General features: G+C 40.3%; 1 protein-coding gene across 2 annotated transcripts in view; it reads right to left on the bottom strand.

Moving 5' to 3' along the window:
- Window positions 1-20,183, bottom strand: part of EMILIN2 (elastin microfibril interfacer 2) — a 38,479-nt gene that overhangs the window by 10,247 nt on the left and 8,049 nt on the right. For both annotated transcript variants that reach the window (XM_065829985.2, XM_071804216.1), the window contains exons 3-6: window positions 12,954-13,129; window positions 8,916-10,850; window positions 2,862-3,194; window positions 2,232-2,270 (exon numbers count right to left, since the gene is read on the bottom strand). In XM_065829985.2, the coding sequence (XP_065686057.1) occupies window positions 2,232-2,270; window positions 2,862-3,194; window positions 8,916-10,850; window positions 12,954-13,129 (2,483 nt within the window). The remainder of the gene's footprint in view (window positions 1-2,231; window positions 2,271-2,861; window positions 3,195-8,915; window positions 10,851-12,953; window positions 13,130-20,183) is intronic.

Here is a 20,183-nt window from a genome sequence, read left to right as displayed (position 1 = left end):
GCTGCTGATGTTTCTTTAATAACAATCGGTTCAATTCTTTGTGTATTAAAAGGGATTAAGTGGATTCTCTTAGGTCCCAACACTTAACTCACCTTCCTCACAAACTCTCTGCCTGTAAAAACAGCTAATATGTCATATTGTGCCTCGTACTTCAAAGCCCTGAAAGATCTTTGCCTAAAAAATTATATTGTAAGACGCAGGCAAACAGATAGCTAATGAATCTGAACAACTCAAGAAATTCTTCAGTATTGTAAGTATGTGAATCATGCCTCAGCATTCAAGAAGAGCACTAAAGTGCTGGTTTAACCCCAGAGGACAGAGCTGGAGCCCTCAGCTTCTTCCTGAGCAGCGTTCTTATTGAACAGAAGCTATTCAGAAACAGAAATGAAAGGGAGTACTCAGAAAGCCAATTTAATAATACTAGCTTCTTACATTAGGAAGTACAGCACAAGAAGGTCTGATCTTTCAAATCTGAATTTCAGTGCCAAAAAATGTACTGGGTGAAGACTGGCAAAGACACTCTAGAACTGCAGCCCTAAACAAATTAGATATTAAGGATTCCTTGATGCCTTATCTAAGCTCCTCCAATAAGCCAAAAACCTTCCCTTCCCCAACTGCTAATTTCTACAACACTGCAAACTGCTGAATTCTGCCCCAGAATGCTCTTTCTTTGCTGTTTATGAGCAGCCACTGACGATAACGGGCACTGAGTGCAGATGCTCTGACTCCACACAAGTCTAACTTCTATTTGCACCACACTTAGCTCTCTATTTTCTAGGACTACCTGACCTCAGGGTTTGCAAAGCATTTGGGGGGAAATTACAGGACAGATCAGCAGATATATCTTATATTTACATAAGTTCCCAGGGGCACGGAACAGGAAAAGGAACCCCTTGGTCAAGCCCAACCTCTCTCCGGATTCCAGGGTGATTGTTTCTTACAACATGTTCCACCAAGCAGCGCACTGCCTGCCACATCTTGCCTTTGCAGCACTTCTAACATCCACCTACTCTTTCACACAGTTTTAGCATAAGCTTATTAAAATACTGCTGTCTGCAAATGGCAATAGGCTGTACAAAGTGGAAGAAAACCCCCGGGAAATCAGTTTATCACAGAAATCTAGACATCTCTGTTGGCTTTACTGGCATCAAGAAAAAGGAACATTCCGTCTCATCCTCTTCCAGAAGCCTCAACTATTGCTGCTTGTTCCTCAAATGCAAAAAGATTGCTTTAAGGCCATGTCAGATTTTTAATTAGAAAGTATAAATATCAGAATTACACAGAGTGGTGTCTTTAGAACTCTTTTTGTCAGTCTTCAGAACTCTTTTTGTCAGTCTTCAGACCAGTCTTCAGGACGTGTATGTGCGATTTTGTTAGGGCCGTCAAACTAAGTCCAAGGGTAGGATTTCGGATGCCATAAAGCCGTTATGTTTTATTCTCATCTATTTCTTCTATTTTCTCAAACAAATTTAGATTAAATCATTCTTTCTGAAGAGGGTATGGGAATATTCACTTTGATCCCAGATATGATTCCCCAGGATTTGATAAAATCTTGAGTATGAGGTTGTAGGGCAGGCAGCACCCAATCAACGTATTTATCAAGGCCAAATAGCATGTCCTGCACAAGATTTATACCTTTTTATCACACAAATCTATAAATGCACTTTGAAATTAACAGTTATAAAACCAAGGAAACTGCATTTTGCATCTTTTTAAACTGTGGTTGTCAGTGGGAGCGCTCCTGCTTTCACTGAAGTCAGGAACGTGAGCCCTTGTGATTCTAACAAAGCCAGAAACTTCCTCACGAGGAGAAACAATTCATGCACTAGCTCAGATACTAACAGTGCTTCAAGATCTTAGTCTTGGCATTATTAATTCCTCATTAAAGAAATATTAAAATTGTCTGAGATAAATATATTTTTTCATTTAAAAAGAAAAAAAGGTCAGTACTGACATTTGTTAGCAAATAGAAATTCTTTATTTTGTTTTTAAACACCGAAGTAAGAATAACCCCAAATTAATTATTTTTCAAAACCTAAAAAACCTCGTATTTTCAAAGGATGTAGATTATGTTTTAATGCTGAGGTATAAGCAAAAATCTGTTAGATTTTCCTCAATGCTAAACTTAAATACTGAAAAATCAACACTTTATTCTCTCAACCATGACTTTCAGGGACTGAAATAAAGATTAAGTACCTGTGTAAAGAATTTCTAGGAAAAAACTGCCTTACCTTTTGAGTCCGTGGTAGGAGGAGATAACTTTGGATATCCTACAAAGGAAAAGCACAATGTATGATATAGTACATAATGGAGTACATTATGACAAAGTATCACTGCAGTCTTCTAAAAAGCATCCTTTGTTACCAAACACCAACACACCATAGAACCATAAAATAATTTGGATTGGAAGGGACCTTCCAAGGTCATCTAGTCCAACTCCCTGCAACGAGCAGGGACATCTTCAACCAGATCAGGTTGCTCAGAGCTCTGTCCATCCCAGCCTTGAATGTTTCCAGGCACAGGGCATCTACCACCTCTCTGGGCAACCCAGCCCAGTGTTTCACCAACCTCATTGTAAAAAATTTCTTCCTCATGTCAGTTCATTGTGGTGCTGTAAGGAACAAAGGCACAGCTTGGTAGGTGAAGGAAAAGGTTTTAGAGCACAGCTGGAGGTTGCAAAGACTCCTTCACGAACCGTCGCTGCTGTAAGCCCATTCCCACCAGCTACAGCTCTAAGGGGCACCCACGAAAGGCTGAAAGGTGGCTGGTGAAGCACAACAGATCTCAGCGTCACCCCCTGAGCAAGACCTAGCATGTCCACTGCGCTGAGGAGTGATTCACTACTAGTTTGTCTCTCTCACCTGGTGCTCCAGCGTACCCTTCAGCAATGGGCACAGTGCTTTGACCAGCCTGACCATCCACGCTCCGAAGCCGCCCTCTTCCCGACATCAGAATGGTGCCAGGAGGCCCTGCCTCTCCGGTCTCCAGGATGATCCCGGTTGTCCCGGGCAGAAACGGTGCAGCCGCTGACCCGGGCAGCGATGGGCGTGGAAGGGGTCTGGGCTGCGGTGGCTGGAGGGGGATCCTCTGTCGCGGGGGTTGTACCCTCGGCCACGATGGCAGCAGGGAGATGCCGGGCTGGGGCTGCAGAGGGGGTCTGGGTGGCAATGGCTGCCGTGGTGCTTCTGGTCGCCCTTTGAAATGATGAAAGAAGTGGAAAGATGTAGAATTAGTTGCCTATAGTGACATATAAAATTGCATATTTTTGTAAAAATAAACAAAACCAAACTTTAAAATAAAACAGGACTCAATTTGAGGTCAACTTTCCCCTCAGACCCAAGCCTGCACTGGCGAAGCTCTGTTCCACTCTTGCAGTACCACAGATTCCCCTCTTTCCCATTCCGTGGCACAGCGAAAGGGGTGAAGGCAGCCTGGAGGCAGCAATCAAAATAACCCATGAGCGTTCACCCACTAGACCAGCTTTGGGTTTCAGCACAAGCTGGGTGTGTATCAAACCCATTCCCACCGCTGCCTTCATCTCCATCGTGTGCTCTCCCTCCACCTTGAGTTCAATTCTCCGGAACCCTCCTGCCCGTTGCTCCTTCTTTCAACTCTGTACTCGCACAACACTCAGCACAAGGCAGCCTTGTTCTCATGTGACTACCATAAAGAAAAGCATATACAGAAAAAAAAACTGAGTAAATGAACACTGACTTAAAGAATTTTTTCACTACTTCGCAAAAGCAATGATTTTAAAATTCCAAGTACTCCCATTACTAATATTTTCTGGCAACGAAGGCAGAACCCCAGGATATAATCTACCAGAAAAGCCTTTATTGTTTAAAGGGAAGAGATACCATTAAAAGACTTTTCCAGAAGGGCAGCCAACACATACGACATCAGGGCTGAACAGCACTGACATGGTTACATTTGTGTATCTGGTCCAGTTTTAAGCCCTATACGGGAATGATGGCTTATTCATAAAAATGAAGTCCTAAATGACATTTAAAGATGCAATGTCCTCCTAAAAATGAAGGTGAATTACATCAACATGAAGAACATGAATTTACAAATGTGTAGATTTCAGGAGATGCAATGACAGCTTTTACACAGATTAATTCGAATTTCATTCTAAATTAAACATTAGCATTGGTTATTTTGGTTGCATTTTGAGACCAAGGCACAGCCTTAAATGCAGGGATGGAAGTGAGTTTCTGGTGAAATCAACAAACATCCCCTTGTAAATTTATCTGGTGCAACTCGTCACCACCAGAGATGCTCCACATGGTCCACAGTGGAGGCCACTGCTCTGAGGTCTCAATGGTCACAATTAAGTTCTTCAGTGCATCACAGTCCAAAATCAGCCTGGGTAAATTTATGAGTGGGCACGGCTAAGCCAAACAGCTAAGCAGACATGGCGTGAGATGTCCTCCAGCTCTGTTGAACAGCCAGTGACCCCCAAGAGGACCTTACACTGAGCCTTTGGGCGAGAGCTTACAGCCACGTCATGCAGGTATCATGGGCCATGGTGCCCAGTCAGGGTCCACACAGTGTCACCGACAACCCACGTGCTATTTTGTGACTAATCGGCACCTGCGTTTTATCCCCGTGAATCTCATTTCTAGTCTTCAGTCTCATATGAAGTCCACATAAGCCTTCCAGAGCACTGGGAGACCTGTCTGAAGTCAGAGTCTTGCACCACCTGTATTCCTTTGCTAGATACGCTTGCTAGAAAAAAATAATCTTCCTGAGCTTTGTTGGCTGACTTTGACCATCATGAGAACTGAAAGTTACACGAACAGTGCACCACAAAGCCGGACTGAAGCTCACTCAGTAACTATCCACAAAGCAGTGGACTAAGGAGTGAAATGTTCACTTTACTCCAATTAAAATTATCTTCGTAAAAATCCCAGGCTTAAAAAAATTTTTATTTATTTATTTATTTTTAAAATGGCTTAAAGTATCAAAGTGAATTGTTTAACAGAGTTAACTTAGTGAGACACCTTCTGTCCACAGTGGCAGAGATTTAGACCTTCAAATTAGCCTTATTCAAACCACAAACTGACAAAACACATTACCTTGGGAAGCACACACTTGTCATTTCTCGAATCTACTGAGCTGAGCTTATTAAGACAGTGACTTGAGCTGGCAGAGGGAAAATTAATACAGTTGTCTGCTTGCTTTTCTAACCCTTTAAGTAACAATCAACAGCTCAAATCCTGTAACCTGTGCAAACTGCTTCCTTGCATGCAGCATCAACACAGCAATATTCAGAATTATCTTTATAAAGCTAATTCCAAAATTATCTGCCTAAACCTCAACTTAAAATGCCAGAAGTCAGATAAGTGCGGGTTGAGAGGGATCTGGTCTTCCATCTTTGCAAAAGTTTGTAGCCTCTTCTACCAATATGCAGCACAGGAAGACAAAATACCAAGAAGTCACTAGACAAAGATGGCAACAGCGGAGCCACCCTGTCCTGATGTTGAATTCCATAACACATGTTTTAAGTTCACATGGCAGTGAGAAAGCGAAGCTCCAGTATAGTGGGCATGGCATGGCACTGCAGCCTTAACCTGCAATTTACTTCACTGCAGCGGAAATGATTTGCTGGGAAGGAAGACAAGCAGCGACCTGGATGGATGAGGTGGCTGGATCTTTGGGGTGTGGCTGTTTCTAGGATTGTTCTGCCCCAGTCACATGCTCCTCAGTCCCCAAAACACAAAGAAACAAAGTGTGTAAAACAAACTAGCAAGTAGAGGAATCTGTCGCTGCACTCATAAGATGCCAAAAAGGACCTGACTGGAATTTTCTTATAGATGCCAAAGGGATTTGACAATTAAGTTACGAATTACCCTTTTAGACAAGGTCACAAGGAGCCTAGAGGAACAGACTGTGTGACTCTCTTATTCGCACTACGACACTAATATTTTATATTGCTCTTTATCGATGCTGTAATGTAGAACATACCTTCGGGTTCTTAGACCATAACTTCAGCAGACAACATTTAGCTGTTGCTTTTGAAACCCCACAACAGAGACAATTACCAGAGGAACCAGAGTTTGGGTCAAATAACTGTAACCAAAGCAAACTGCACTCCCAGCACAGTATCTGGCTGCAAGACCACACTTCTGACCCCTGGAAAACTTGTTTAATTTATAAGAATAGGCAGCAGGTTAAAAGAGGCCACTAACTTTAACACTGCTTTCAATTTTGTGCCACACGATGAGCAAACGTGTCCGCAGAGATGCAGAGAGCGCAGCGAGTACAACGAATTGCCCCACGAGACGTGGAGCTGGTGGCCGTCACCTTTCAAGGTGGACAAAGAGCTGCTGTATTGCATCACCTTGGTGAGCACATCGTTTGTGGCCCCCCCGGAGCTCGGAGCAGACTCACCGCCTGCCCTCGCCACCAATGTGGGTATGGAAAACAGCAGGACGCTGCGCTACCTTCACCAGAAACTATAACAAAATACAAGTTTGGCCTCTGAGTCTGTATCTGAAACACAATCATTCATTAACCTGGCTTGTTTGTTTGGCCTGAGGCACTTGAAACACCCTCATAAAAAATTTGGAAGAAAACACAGCCGTATTTCTAATATCAGGGTCGTTTGACTTTGCTCAGGTTTATGATGCGATGGGCTTACACCACCTGATAAGATTTTATATTGCATTTCTTGCAACATATCCTTGCCTTACTGTCCCTCAACAACTGTTACTAGTAAGAACGTGTTTCTGTTTCAGCCCTTCCAAAGTCAAATTACATCATTTGAATGCTATGATACGCTGGCAAATAGTACGTAAAAAACTCAAGACAAATTTATGGCCAGGACTGAATTTCTTCTTTTCAAATAATGTCAGTATCACAGACCATGCTGCAGATCACAAACATAAAACCAGTTAAAGCCATAGCAAATTCACATAATGGGGGTCTCAAACCACTTCCAAAAAAGGCTCTTTTGCCAAAATCTTTCTGCTGCTCCAGCCATCAAAACGTAGTTGGACTGCTGTGTCAGACAGCGTTATTGTAATTGAAAACATTTGGGGACTGGAGTCTGTGCTTCATGAACCCTTCGGAGGCCAGAGGCACCCCACGGCAGGGAGGGATGCTCAGCACCTGCATCCCGGCACCATGTCCTTCCCCAGGCTTTAACACCCGACAGTGGATGGAGAACTCTGCCCTGAAATGGTGTTATGTGTGGAAACCCAGGCGCACTGAGGCTTCCTCATGATTTACAACATTGTAATAGTAGTTGATAAGTACAACCCCTCAAACACCTGCTTTAAATAGCAGGAGAAAGATTACTGTGTGTATCTTGGAGCTTTCTCCACTGTTGGTCCCTAGGGCAAATTTATTTTGGGCAAGATGGATGAGAAACAGGAGTACCTAGATACATCATAATGGGGACCTCTTCTGCAAGATCTAGGGGTGAACGTCCTAACCTTGTTGAATTAAAGTCAAGATTTCTCCAAAAGAATTACCGCACACACCCCCCCCATTTCCCTTCACTTCTTCCTTTAAAGGAAGAAAAACGTTTTTTTCAATTTCACACAAGAGCTTCTCATGTCAGAAGGATTTTTGTGTCAAGTACTGCAATAGATTTGGTTTTAAACAATTAAACCATCAAAAGAAACATATCTATCACAGGCTTTCAAGTCTCCGCCTTGGAGTGTGAAGGATATTCTTCCCCACAGAAATACTTTCAGACCCTTCATGAAGCAAAACTTCTCCATTCACGTAAGAGCGCTGACGGTCCTGCATCTGATCTCCCCCAGCCACCATCAGCTGCCACAGCCCACAGGCTCTTCCCTCAGCACCTCTTCTTCTGATTTAGGGCCAGTCACAAAAATCAGGCTCTTATTTCTCTCACTTGTACACAGAATTAAAACCAGAAGCGTCAACCAGCTGAAGAGTGCAATTTCAAACAGCCTCCAATTCCTGTGTTTTTGCATCACGCAAAACAGGAACTCAGGTTCCTTCTGTAAACTTGACTACCTCAGAAAAACAACCCATTGCTGAAATTTGGAGCAAGAATAGCAAAGGGAACTGAGTGGCATTTGGCAAGGTCTCTAAACCTTCACAGCAAGGTTCACCAAGACATTGACATTACCATTTGATGGCATTTTGAGCCAAAGGGAATGTGCCTCTGCTTCTCAGCCACTCCAGTGCAAACTTTAAACCACCTGTAGAGGTAGATTTGAGCTGACATGAACAGAAGTGGCTGAGATGTGAAAACTCTGCCAGCTGGGGTTTGCAGCTACTGCCAACTTGCTAACTGCGTTGTGGGAATGCAAACTTCTGGGAGAGCTATGAGGCACAAATCTTATGTTGCCACACCAAGATATGCCAGAGCTTGCTTGCCAGCGTCCTGAATCAAAGAGCTGGTGCTGAATTATAATCATTAACTCACACTAAGAACAAAACTTACATGGAATCTTTCTTATCATAAATTTGAATTCTTTTGACTTAGTTTTTCTCCATTTCCTTTTCAATTTCCACCGAGGAATCAAGAATAATCTCACACAACAAAATAAAATGAAACAAAAAAAATCAAATCAAATGTAATGGAATAATACCCACTGATAATTATTACTTAAAATTCACTTTAAATGCACCATCCAAAAATATTAGTTTTCCCACTCTCTTTATTATGGCTCAAAGTAAACATGAAAGTAATTAAGACTTTTTTTTTTTTTAGATTCTTCTCTTGTGAGAATACTTTTAAAAGCACTCAAAGTTCTCTATGGTGTTCTAAAGCAAAGAGCCAAAATTAGAGTCACTGTAAAAACAAAGGAGAAATTGTGTAATATTAATTTTTTCCTCCCTTGTTTAGCTCCTTTATAAGTGATTCATAAAAGAAAGCCAGTTGAAAAAACAAACCAAAGAAATTCTTTAAAAAAGAAAAAAAAACAACTTACTTGTGTCAGACCGAGATTTCATCACGCCTTCAATGTCTGTGGTGATTTTGGAGACCTGACTATAAAACTGTTGGACAGAATTCTTGAGGCCAGAAATATCAGTGGAATGAGATGATATAGTTCCATTCATTTCACGGACACAGTTCCATAAGCTGCTCACGTGCTTATTCAGACCTTCTTTTATCTTCTGCAAGCTGCCTGAGACAGAGTCCAGCTTGTCACAAACTTTTTCAACATGCGAGACTCTGCTCTCAACATCAGAAACACCCTCCTGGATACCCTGGGTCTTTTCTTTGCACTTGCCCAGATCATTCAGGATATGGTCATTCAATTGTTCTAGTCTCTCTTTCACTTCACCACAGCAATGATCACTGGGATGAGCAGTCTGATTTGCAAATGTCCTCTGCATTTGATCAATTTTTCGGAAGACACCTCGTTGCGTTTTTCTACAGGTAGAATTGACACCCAGAAGCTGCTCCTTGCAGCTATTCAAGCCGTCTTGAAGATTCTTCACATCTTTATCCATGACATTCAGGCTATATCGGAATACACGTACGTCTCTTTGCATTTTCTGGATGTCACGTTGGTTGCCCTTAATTAAGTTGAGTTTCTCATTAAGAGAGCTGTTTAGAGACTGCAGGAGAACAGAGTTGTTCTCTGTTTTCAGAAGCAAGTGATTGGATTTGTTGTTACAATTTTCTAGCTCTTTCTGAAGGTATTCTGCACCTTGTGGTGCAGACTGACATTTCTGCCCACAGAGGTGCTCAAGCGACAGTAGTTTGTTCCTCAGGAAATTAATCTCTGCTGTAAATTGCTCATTTGCAAATCCTGCATCACTGGGCAGGATGGGCCCTGGATTAATAAACATTCCGTCTGGGTCTGTGGTATTAGCGATCTCTAAAATCGTGCCGCCCAGCCTGTCTTCTAGCGCCCGTAGCTTTTGGTCAAACACATCTCTCAATTCATCTACCTCAGTAGCTATAGCACTGCGGAGAGTTTCCTCAACATAAAAGCAATGTTCTTCAGCATTTCGTTCCGTAACATTCATCCTCGCATCTAGCTCTTCCAACCTCTCACCAAGTATATCTTCTAGATCTGGAGTTGACAATCGACTGATTTCGTTATCTATTCTGACATTCAGGATCCTGTGTGCTTCTACAACTCTGTCAATTTTCCTATCTAAATCCTTTATCTGTTGGTCAAAGTCATTTCTCTCACCCTCCTTGCAACAACTGGATTTGTTTGATGGAATCTGAGTTCGGAGAGTATTTATTTCTTTCCTCAAGTCATTCTCTTTTCCTTTTATAATATCTGTTAGTCCTGAACAGTTATTTTCATTCCCACCACAATGCACCTGGATGTCCTGTTGTTTGCATCCACAGGAGTTCTTCAGATCTGCCATTTTCTTTTCAAATCCATCCAGTATTTCCTGTCTGAGGGACTCAAATTTTGAGTCTATATATTCCTGATATATATTGTCACTGGGCATTGTTATTGTAGGTCCTTGTGCTGCCTCCTGCAGTTGTTTTAATTGCCCTTCATAGCCTTTTACTTTTCCATTCAGTTCCTCCAGCTCGTCATTTCTCATCTTCAAGGCCTCTTTGACCTCAGCTAGCTCAGACTTTATATCTTCCATTTCAAAATCAATAAAAGGGTCTTTTTGATCTTTATTGTTGAAGAGTCCAGGCAGATGAATAGTGTCTGTTTCACCACCAACTGCACTATCAGGCTCCGGGCGGTCATAAAGGTTGTTCAGCCAAGTGACCAGCATCTTACTAGCATCTTCTTGGACAGTCAACTTTAGGTTTTCATTCACACCTGCCACAGCAGACTGAAGTTCAAGCACTGATCGTGTGAGTCTAAACAATTCGTCCTCAAGAAACTGCATTTTCTTCTCATATGGTGGAGGTTCTGGCACTTCTGTCGGTTCTGCATCTGTTTCATGGAAACAAAAGACAAAGACAGGATGTAAATATTTCAAGCGGCAATCTGGTTTAATGAGCTGAGGCTAATTTCACTCTTCTTTAAAGGCCAATAATGCTTTAAAACACATAATGTCTGTTCCCTTTTTTGTTCTTGTTTTTAGTTGTTTATAATTAAAATGTTATCAAAACACTCCAAACTAAATGTTTTAGCACATTGACCAAGTATCCTTGGTAGTATCCTGCCAAGATACTATGATGGCAGCAAATAAATAAATTAGCAAGCAGAAACACCCTCACTGCAATCTACTTTTTACCTAGCACAAATCAATTAATGAATCTGAAACCATTCTTCCAACATTGTCCACATGAACAGCAGAATTTCCACCAGTGGAGGTTGGACAGACACAGCTGATCCTGCCTTAGGGCTTGGATAAACAGACCCCTCAAGATCCCTGTAGTCCTGTTTTCTGGGGTTCTCAGGAACAAGACACTAGTTATTCAAGATACTGAGTGTGATCCCAAATAATCGCCTAATATTAATCAAACCTGCAGCTAAACCACAAATTGTTTAACAAATATTTAATACCACTTTAATATGTAGATCCACATAACCATATTTATTTGCATATTCCCATGTATCTTTGCCATTATACACAGTGGGGTAAATTCTATAAATACATAATGTATATTCCTAATTGTGATTTTGCATATCTTCTGTGCAATTTATAACCCAAAGACCTCTGCACAGTTAAGGCATACTATTAATAGACATTAAAAACAAACAAACAAACATAAAAAGGAAGGAGCAGAAGTGAAGAAAATATACTGCTTTAAATGCAATAGAAAATAGACACACAAACTGTTAGCATTAGAATAACTCTTTCAGATGACAAGTAAACAACTAAAGGTCAGAAAAGTTCCCTGTCAAATTGTGACTGTATTGTGTTAGAGTGGTGTTAATAGTTACATCTTCAGATTAAAGAATTTTAGCACTGGTTTCAAGCTATGCATGCTAGATATACATTGGGGAGTGACACTGAGATAGGGTCTGAAGGACACACGGTTGGGATTTTTCTTAGTTTTAAACTGGATATCAGCTTAAAGACATTACAAAGAAGGCAGGAAGTCATAAATGTACTCTTCAAGACTGGCAGGGTGGCAGATTCCTTTAATAATAAAAAAGTATGCACACACGGAGTGTAGTTATTACATACACACTGGTCTATTTTTGCTTTGAATTACAGTTATTTTAAGACTAGAGCAGAAAGAAAAATCTCTAGATATAAGCATTGTGCAAGTTAACTAAAGATATCACTGTTTTATTGTAATCTTTTGGAAATAATATTTTAGGTGAGCTAAGAAAATATTTCAAAAGCTTATTTTAAAGCAGGGATACAATCTATAGGACTGGTTTAAAACCATGTATTCAGTCCCAGTCCACTCCACTACACAAAAAACCACAAGTGAAAATCTAAGCACTACACATGATACTAATCTCCAATGATGCTGGGAAAAAGTCCTTCAGAAGGAAACATGTATTTATCATTTTTTGTTAATGCACAAAAGGCATAGTAGTGCAGGAAGAGCACTCCTCCTACCCTTTCAGAAGACACTATCTCATGCAAACAAGCGTCCTTCATTCTTCAAGGCATTTTTTCACCAACTGAGCCTTATCACTCCCTTATTCCATAATACTAAAGCCAGGTAATCTAACGTGAATCTGTAAAATCTGCACAAGCCCTTGAGCAAACAAAACACTGTGAAACTTCTAGGGAGCATTATGTATCATTAACATTAGTACCTGTTCTGTTTTGTTTTAATCATAGTTCCTCTCAAATTTATCTTATTTTTTTTTTCCTGAACATTGAAGAAACCACAAAAAACCTGACATTTATGTCCAGTGTTCTATACCCAGCCCTCTTATTCTTTAGGAAATTCTCTGTATCAAGACTCTTATTGCCTTGGCTTTTATTTGCCCACCACACAGTGTCTTCCATATGGATTTTGTACCTGCCAGTAGTCAAGTTTAATAGAAACCATAATGGTTCTCATACTTAAAAGACAAAAGAACCCAGACGTGACCATGCATACCAAAATTCAAACAAAAAGTTACCCAAGCCTTTCTTCACAACAGCCTTCGGTGGTGTTGCAGGACGACGAGCAGCGTTTGGCTTGTCTGCTGGACCTTCTCTGCAGTCTTCCCCTTTGTAGCCGGGACAACATCTCCATTCCAGCTCTGTTACGGTCTTATAAGCAATTGTGTACCGAGGTCTGAAACTCGTTCGATATCTGTCAAAAGAGAAAGTATTTTAAATGATCTGTAAGCTAATCTGCTATTTAGATTAAACCTAAAATTTAAGCTATTTTTCTTTAATTAAAATCAATTAATTTCATATATGCTTCATTTTCTCCTTCAAACATTAAAGGAACAAATGTTTGTCTTGGTTTTAAAGTTGCCTGCACTCAACACAGCCATGCCAGGGACAGCAAATATGGCCATAGCAACAGGGGCTTTCCTGTGTGAGCAGAGGGATAACGCATTGTGGGAAATGAAGGTTTGTCTCATCAGACACTGCTGAGTGTAGCAAGGAGCGCCAGTGGATGACTCTATAAATACAAAACCTTTTTCCTCTAACTGCCTTTTCCTTACAAACCCACCCATGGGGCTGTGCTGGCAGCAGCTCTTCTTGACATCAAAAAATGTTTCTGCCTGCTTTGTCCCATTTGTCTTCTCACAGTCTCCACTTCAACCATTCCTCAGAATCTGTGTGTGTGGAGCAGCCACAGCTAGGAGGGATATTGCAGGGAAGGACAAGGTGCTGAAAGCATGAGTCAGATAACAACATGAAAGGAGGATTCAGATAAGGACATGAAAAGAGGAGTCAGATGAAAGGCTATGACCAACAAAGGAATCAACTTCTTCCTACTTCACTGCCCCACTTAAGATGAGGGTCTTGCAGACAAACATACGCATATGTTACATACATACAACCTTATGTTTCTGTGATTAATCACTCAAAAGTTAATAAATGACTCGTAGTGCAACTTTGTTTAACCATAGACATCTTCCACAACTTCCCTTCAGCACACGTACCCCATGTCCAACTGCAGCCAAACACCATGCTACCCCACCAGAGCACACACAGCTTTTGTTTTATAAAAACTAAATCAATTTAAGGTGCAGTTCATTTTGGATTGAGAGGTGAGGAAAATGAATAAAACACGGATTTGTCACCTGAGCTCTGTAAATTGGTATACTTGGAACACATACCACAATAGAAGCAAAAAGGTTACCTCCATTTCTACTTCAACATTAATTCCTTTCTCTGAATAAAACTAGTATCATAGTGCTAATCTCCCTATAACCTATCACACTTTTAGATCTTTTTCTCTTAAGATTATTTCATATTAGAACACTGTTGGAGCGATAAAGGACTCAGCATTCCGATTCAATGTGAATCACGCAAAGCCATTTATTACAGAAACAAGTCTCCTTATATACGCAACTATTCTCTAATCACGTGTCCATGCTCCAAGCATGGATTTGCTAAATGAATATCATGGGCAGTCCACACGCTGGAGCCCCACCGATGATAGGTCCAACGACTCGCACCATGCTGAGGCCCTGTTGATGAAGAAACGCCCCTCTTTCTCACAGCAGATTCTCAGCTTCTTGAAGTGGCCTTGAGATTCCTTTGGGCCTGACTAATTCAACAACATATTTCCATCTAACCAAACCCCTCCACAGAACACCAGTTTGCATCCATTAGTGAAGGACAGACTCACTTCACAGCTGAGGTGTCCCTAAAGTAGTGATACAGGCAGAAGAAATACAAGACGGTGAGGAAGGACTCAACAGGAGCTCTGCAACAGATTTCATTCCTAGCCTGGCTGGGCTCACAGGGAACGTATTTTGGGACAGAGAGGACACACTGCAGAATGAGCACAGTCATGCTATTACAGAAAAAAGAAAATCGACTATGTGTTTCAGTAAACATTTTTTTTGTATTAATAGGCAAAACCCATTATTGTTTCCAAATAATCAGTAATCAACTACCAAATGGAAAGAGTTAAATCATACACTGACTGTGAAAGAGTTTACATTGAAAGTCACAAAGTAAGAGTTGAACTGTTACTCTCCAAAGCTTCTCTTGACATGCGTGCAAATAACTGCTGAAATAATTCTGTGAGGCTTTTTTATTGAGCATTTTTCACCTTCAGAAACATAGTTTTAATATAACATCCCACATCTGATAGCCATTTACTGTCCCTTTTCTGGTAAGCTGCTTAGCAAACTCAGGGCAGGGGGATTAAAATGCTAACTACTAATTATGAACTTGTTTCTTTTCCAGCCACATCTTTCCCAATTCTGCCAACAATATATTCTAATTTTTGCATTCAGGAAATACTCAGTGTTCTTTTGAATTATTACTTTATCCACAACTTCTCATTTAAGGGGAAAAAGTTACTTAGACTAGAGACAATATCATATTATTTCCAACTATTTTGGGTCCAGAGAGTAGTTTCTTCTAATAAGATTCTCTGGATTCTCTTCTCCTGTGAGTCTTCATAGGAAGGCAGAGGCAGACTAGGCTATAAATCTATCAGCTGCCCATTACTGAAGTGGTTTACTGTAGTTTTCAGCTTTTCAGGTTCTGCCTTGGAGCACGTAAACTCAGAGTAGGTTTCCAATCATTTTTTACCTCCACAACAGCATATATGAAACAGCTGTAGGCTGCACTCCAGCTCATAATTTTCTTTTACAATTTTCACTGAAACATCTGCTGAATCCTGTTTACAAATGTAAAGTACAGACATCCCCAAGGTCAAGTGCTTTAAAAATTAAATACAAGAGTGCAATGTAGAGGGTACAATTGGGAAAGACAACATCCCGGCCACCCAGGAATTTCCTTTTCCGTCTCCCTTATCTGAAGTATTAAACCACATCTCTTGTAGGTAATTTCGGTTTGATTCTTGTCCTTCCAGCTAGCTGCTACAGTCAGAGGAACGATAGGATTAGCAGATACTTGAGTGTTTTGAAGTGGTTTGGGAGTCATTACAACCTCTCTCACAACCACCACATCACTGAAATGGGAACTTTGAACTTCCAGATCAATTTCCACATGCGGCAAACGGTTGTACATATTTTTATCTGATTTCTATCAAACACTTGACTGCTCCAAAATTTTTGTGTGTTCCTCTCTAAGCTTTCAGGGCCAAACTCCTTCCTGAAAATTGCAGTATTTGTTTTCTCCTAAGTTTTAAGAATACAGTTGAAACAAATTTTATAAAAGGATAAGAACAACTTTTGCAAACACTGCGTGCAAATTCTGTACTTCTTTGCTCAAATTACAGAACGAGGATTTTCCTTGTACCATTTCTGTCATTCCTATCACACTTTTGACAAGTTTCTCTTCACATACTTTGTCTGTAGTCATGTCCATCAATGCTGACACCTTCAGGTGACTTCAACATTTGGACAAAAATAAATCACAAGACACAGCCAAATACAAAAGAAGATTATAAACAAATTGAAAGAAACCAAGTGTAGTATTTTTCATAGGGACAAATCATAAAACTTTGCGAAACTCCATCTTAAAAAGATAAAATAAGCAAGTTCAAAATTTTTGTTTCTTTTTATTTCATAGTTTCATGATCCTAATAGGCATAAAATGTTTTAATATGATTTAATACAAAAATTATCTTAAATGCCGAAGATTCTTCCCATTCTAAATTATAAAATATAAACACTGTGTACCTACAGCTTTTAAAATGTTGTAGCAGTCTATTCCTTACAAAATCTTGTGTGTCTGAGAGCTCAATCAAATATATGAATTGGATCTGTTTTGATTTCAGCCATGGCACATTAAATATAAACTAACCTGAATCCTAGACCACAATTCTCCTAGAGTAAAAACGAGTTAGAATCACAATGCTTCAAAATCTGGATGTAGGACAGCTTTCATATTTTACATCTTGAACTATGGTAACAAAACAGACATACTCATCATTGGCTCCAAAATTAAACTTGGATTTATACTAATATAATTATTATAATTTATTATAGTTTGTTATTATAATATTTTAATTATTATAATTTTAATATTTAACAGGAACTATTGCTCCTCTATGCTGACAGTCCAGCTGAAGGAATGACAGAGCTGCTCCCATTTCCTTCAGCAAGACTAGTCATGTAAGGCTGGGAAATACCCACACACCTCGCTAATTTGAATCCAGTCCCATAAAAGTTTCTCAAAAATCACAGCTTCATTGCTACAGGTTCTCTACCAACGCTCTGCTTCATACACAGGTGTGGAAGTTGCCCATGAAAGGAATGGTGTCACTGTGCAGGCACCGTCCAGATGCGATAAATGACAGTCACTGGCATCCATCCAGCCCAAGGGAGATTCTCAATCATAAACCCGTTTTTTTAAAGCGGTAGTCTGGTTCCAGTTGCTCATTCACAGTCACAGCAAGCGTAGAACATACAAACACAAACATACAGAACACACAAAATGCACTCAGTGTAGCAGGATAGAGGAAAGGTTGCTTCTCTGTGCAGCTGGGTAGAGTTACATGGTTAGAACTCAACATGCCCAAGTTTCACATCTTCTCTCTTGTAGGTGTGAATCTTCAGACAGTTACCCAGTAATGCAATTCATTCAAAAGAATTCACAAAAGTTTTATATGTCTCATAAAGAATTGAGGCTCCTCTTTAATGCCTGTATGTGCTGGAATATAACTAAAAAATATTAAAACATTAAATCTTCCTCCACTTGATTTGGATGTCTGTTATGCAAGTAAGCATTAATAACCACAATTATTTTCACAAGTGTCACAAAGACAGCAAAACCAAATTTACTGTGTGCTTAAAAGTTACATGCAATACACCAGCATTTATTGTGCCTAATCACCCCATCCCCTCATGGACTTCCAGCCAAGATGATGGTCATATCCTTCTGCTGAATCGAGCTAAATACTACGAATTAAATCATTCTTTTAGAAAGCATGAATAAAGGGGTCACTTCAACAGTCTCTAATCTTGCCTCGCAACAGAGAAAATAAGAACAGCTGTTTTTTAGGAGTCTTTCCACAACAAGCCTGTAACTACCAACGCCTACTACCTTCACTGTGAATTCAACATGCTGAACAAATGAGAAAACATTCAGAATGCTAATGTAAATATCCACTTTTAATATCTAAGTATTTCACAGTTGAAATGAAGTTGTACAGTATGGCAACAGTATTCAAATATTCTTCCTCTTTGAGAGAAAAGCATTTTTCTTAGGAAAACGCTTAATTAAAAATACATGTTTGCTGCAAATGCTAGACATTTTGACTGGGGAATGACCTATACTTTTCTCATGGTGCTAAACCACAGAAGGAAGCAGTTAGCACTGATATTTGGAATGTCACCTAATGGCGATAATACAAATCAGAAACATTCGGACAAAATTGGTGGGAAAACATATGGCTTGGTTCTGTAACTGGATATTAACATTCAACCTTTAGGGAAATGCACGGAGATAAGTGCCACCACATCCTCACTGTGAGGAAGGGACTGCAGAATCAGCATATGTTTCAACATGAGCAGCGTATAAAATGTTTATTCTGAGCACAAAACTTCAAGGTTGGTCCAAAATTCTGTAGTTATTGGAACAGGTCCCACAACTTCAGCAGCATGCAAATCGTGGTCTTATTGCATAGAAGACGACAAATCTGCACTACTTAATGCTTTTATTGAATGTAGGTCCATTCTTTGTAAATTGTATACTCCTGTTCTTGCACGTCCAAATCATCCAAATTGCCAATATATAGTAATGGGAGTGCTGAAGTAGCACACAGACCACACCCCCACATCCTCCCCACCCCCATAAGATACTACCTAGCTTACATAATTAAATGCAATTATATTTTGACCAAGTGTGGGGTTTTTTTAATTTTATAGGCTGCAAAGGCTTCTGCTGAAAATATACCTCAATTGGCCTTTTATACCACATCATCACTACACTAGAACCAGTTGATCCCAAGTTTTCTGTTTCCCACAAGTGGAGACCTAATTGCAACCCCTACAAATGGTGGCAGAAATCTCAGTTCCACTAAAACCACAGAGACTTTTAGCAATTGTCTGTATCAGTGATTTTCAACATGCCTGAATTTCAGGTGCCTACTCTGTAAGTATGGACAGATGCTAATTGTCTGTATTTCCCTTACGGTCAACAGAAGAAGAGCCAATACAACCAGCAGAGTCAAAATGGGGCTGCACCTCGTCCTAAAGTCGTTACTTCCATCCGATTACCCAAAGAGCATGTTGGACACTGTTGACTTGCACTTGAGCCACCTCTCCTGTGGGTGTTTAAGCTCCCCTGCTCATGTTTACCCCCCTGTACAGCAGAATGCTGAAGTCAAGGCCAGTCAAATCCCAGCTCTGGATTTTTTTCTTTTATAAACTTGCTACTGCATGGCAGCATTGGCAGCTAGCTTGTGTTCCAGCCCACGGATGAGCTTAATTTGACAAAAATACGTCTTACTAAGAATTTATCCTAAGGCATCTATGGCAAGCAGCAAAAAGATGTTTTGACAGTAGATTAGCCTACAGAATCCTAGATGTTAATTGAAAGCAAACCATGGAGTCGGTAATAAATCTCAATTGTATGTTGCAGCAAAAATCTATTTTAAAAGAATCCTACTGAACCCTAAAATTGTTTTTGATTTTCATCTGGCATTAGAGACATTAAGCTGCTTCTCATGGATGGACTTAAGTCTCATCTTTCCACTGCTACTCTTCCTTTAGCTGGTTTTTTTGCTTTCCAAATTTACATTAAAAAAGTCAGTACATGTGTTTGCACGTGTTGGGGTCTGGGGAACTACTTTTTCTTTAAAAAAAATGCCAGTGACTAACCACTAGCCCAATGCCTGCCCCAGCCACACACATCTCAACTGAAATTCCAGAAAGACCATGGTCAGGTCTTTATATAATCATCAGGCCCTAATATACATTATCAAAAGCAAGCAGAGAGTGTTTCAAAATTGTTTGCACTGTGAAAAGCACAATTTTGAGGCATCCCTGTATGATGACCTCCACTAGCACACACTACCAAGGAGGCTCAGTGTCTCTAGGCACATAAGGATGCTTTTAATCTAGTCTGCACTAACATGTAGCATGGCCAACATTTGCAGCAGACCTATTCTGAGCTAAATCCTGGGTAAAAAAACACTGCTGGCTGAGGGCTTTAACAGGGACTGAAACTGTGTATTGAGTATTAGAGATGAGTATTAGAGACTAAGCACTTTTTCCAGTGCTGAGTGTTTATTCTATGCCTTCATACCACCTGAGCAGCAT

This window comes from Patagioenas fasciata, chromosome 2, assembly GCF_037038585.1.
Source record: "Patagioenas fasciata isolate bPatFas1 chromosome 2, bPatFas1.hap1, whole genome shotgun sequence".
NCBI lineage: Eukaryota > Metazoa > Chordata > Aves > Columbiformes > Columbidae > Patagioenas > Patagioenas fasciata.
Note: the sequence above shows the minus strand (reverse complement) of the source record. Positions and strands in the feature narration are given on the sequence as shown.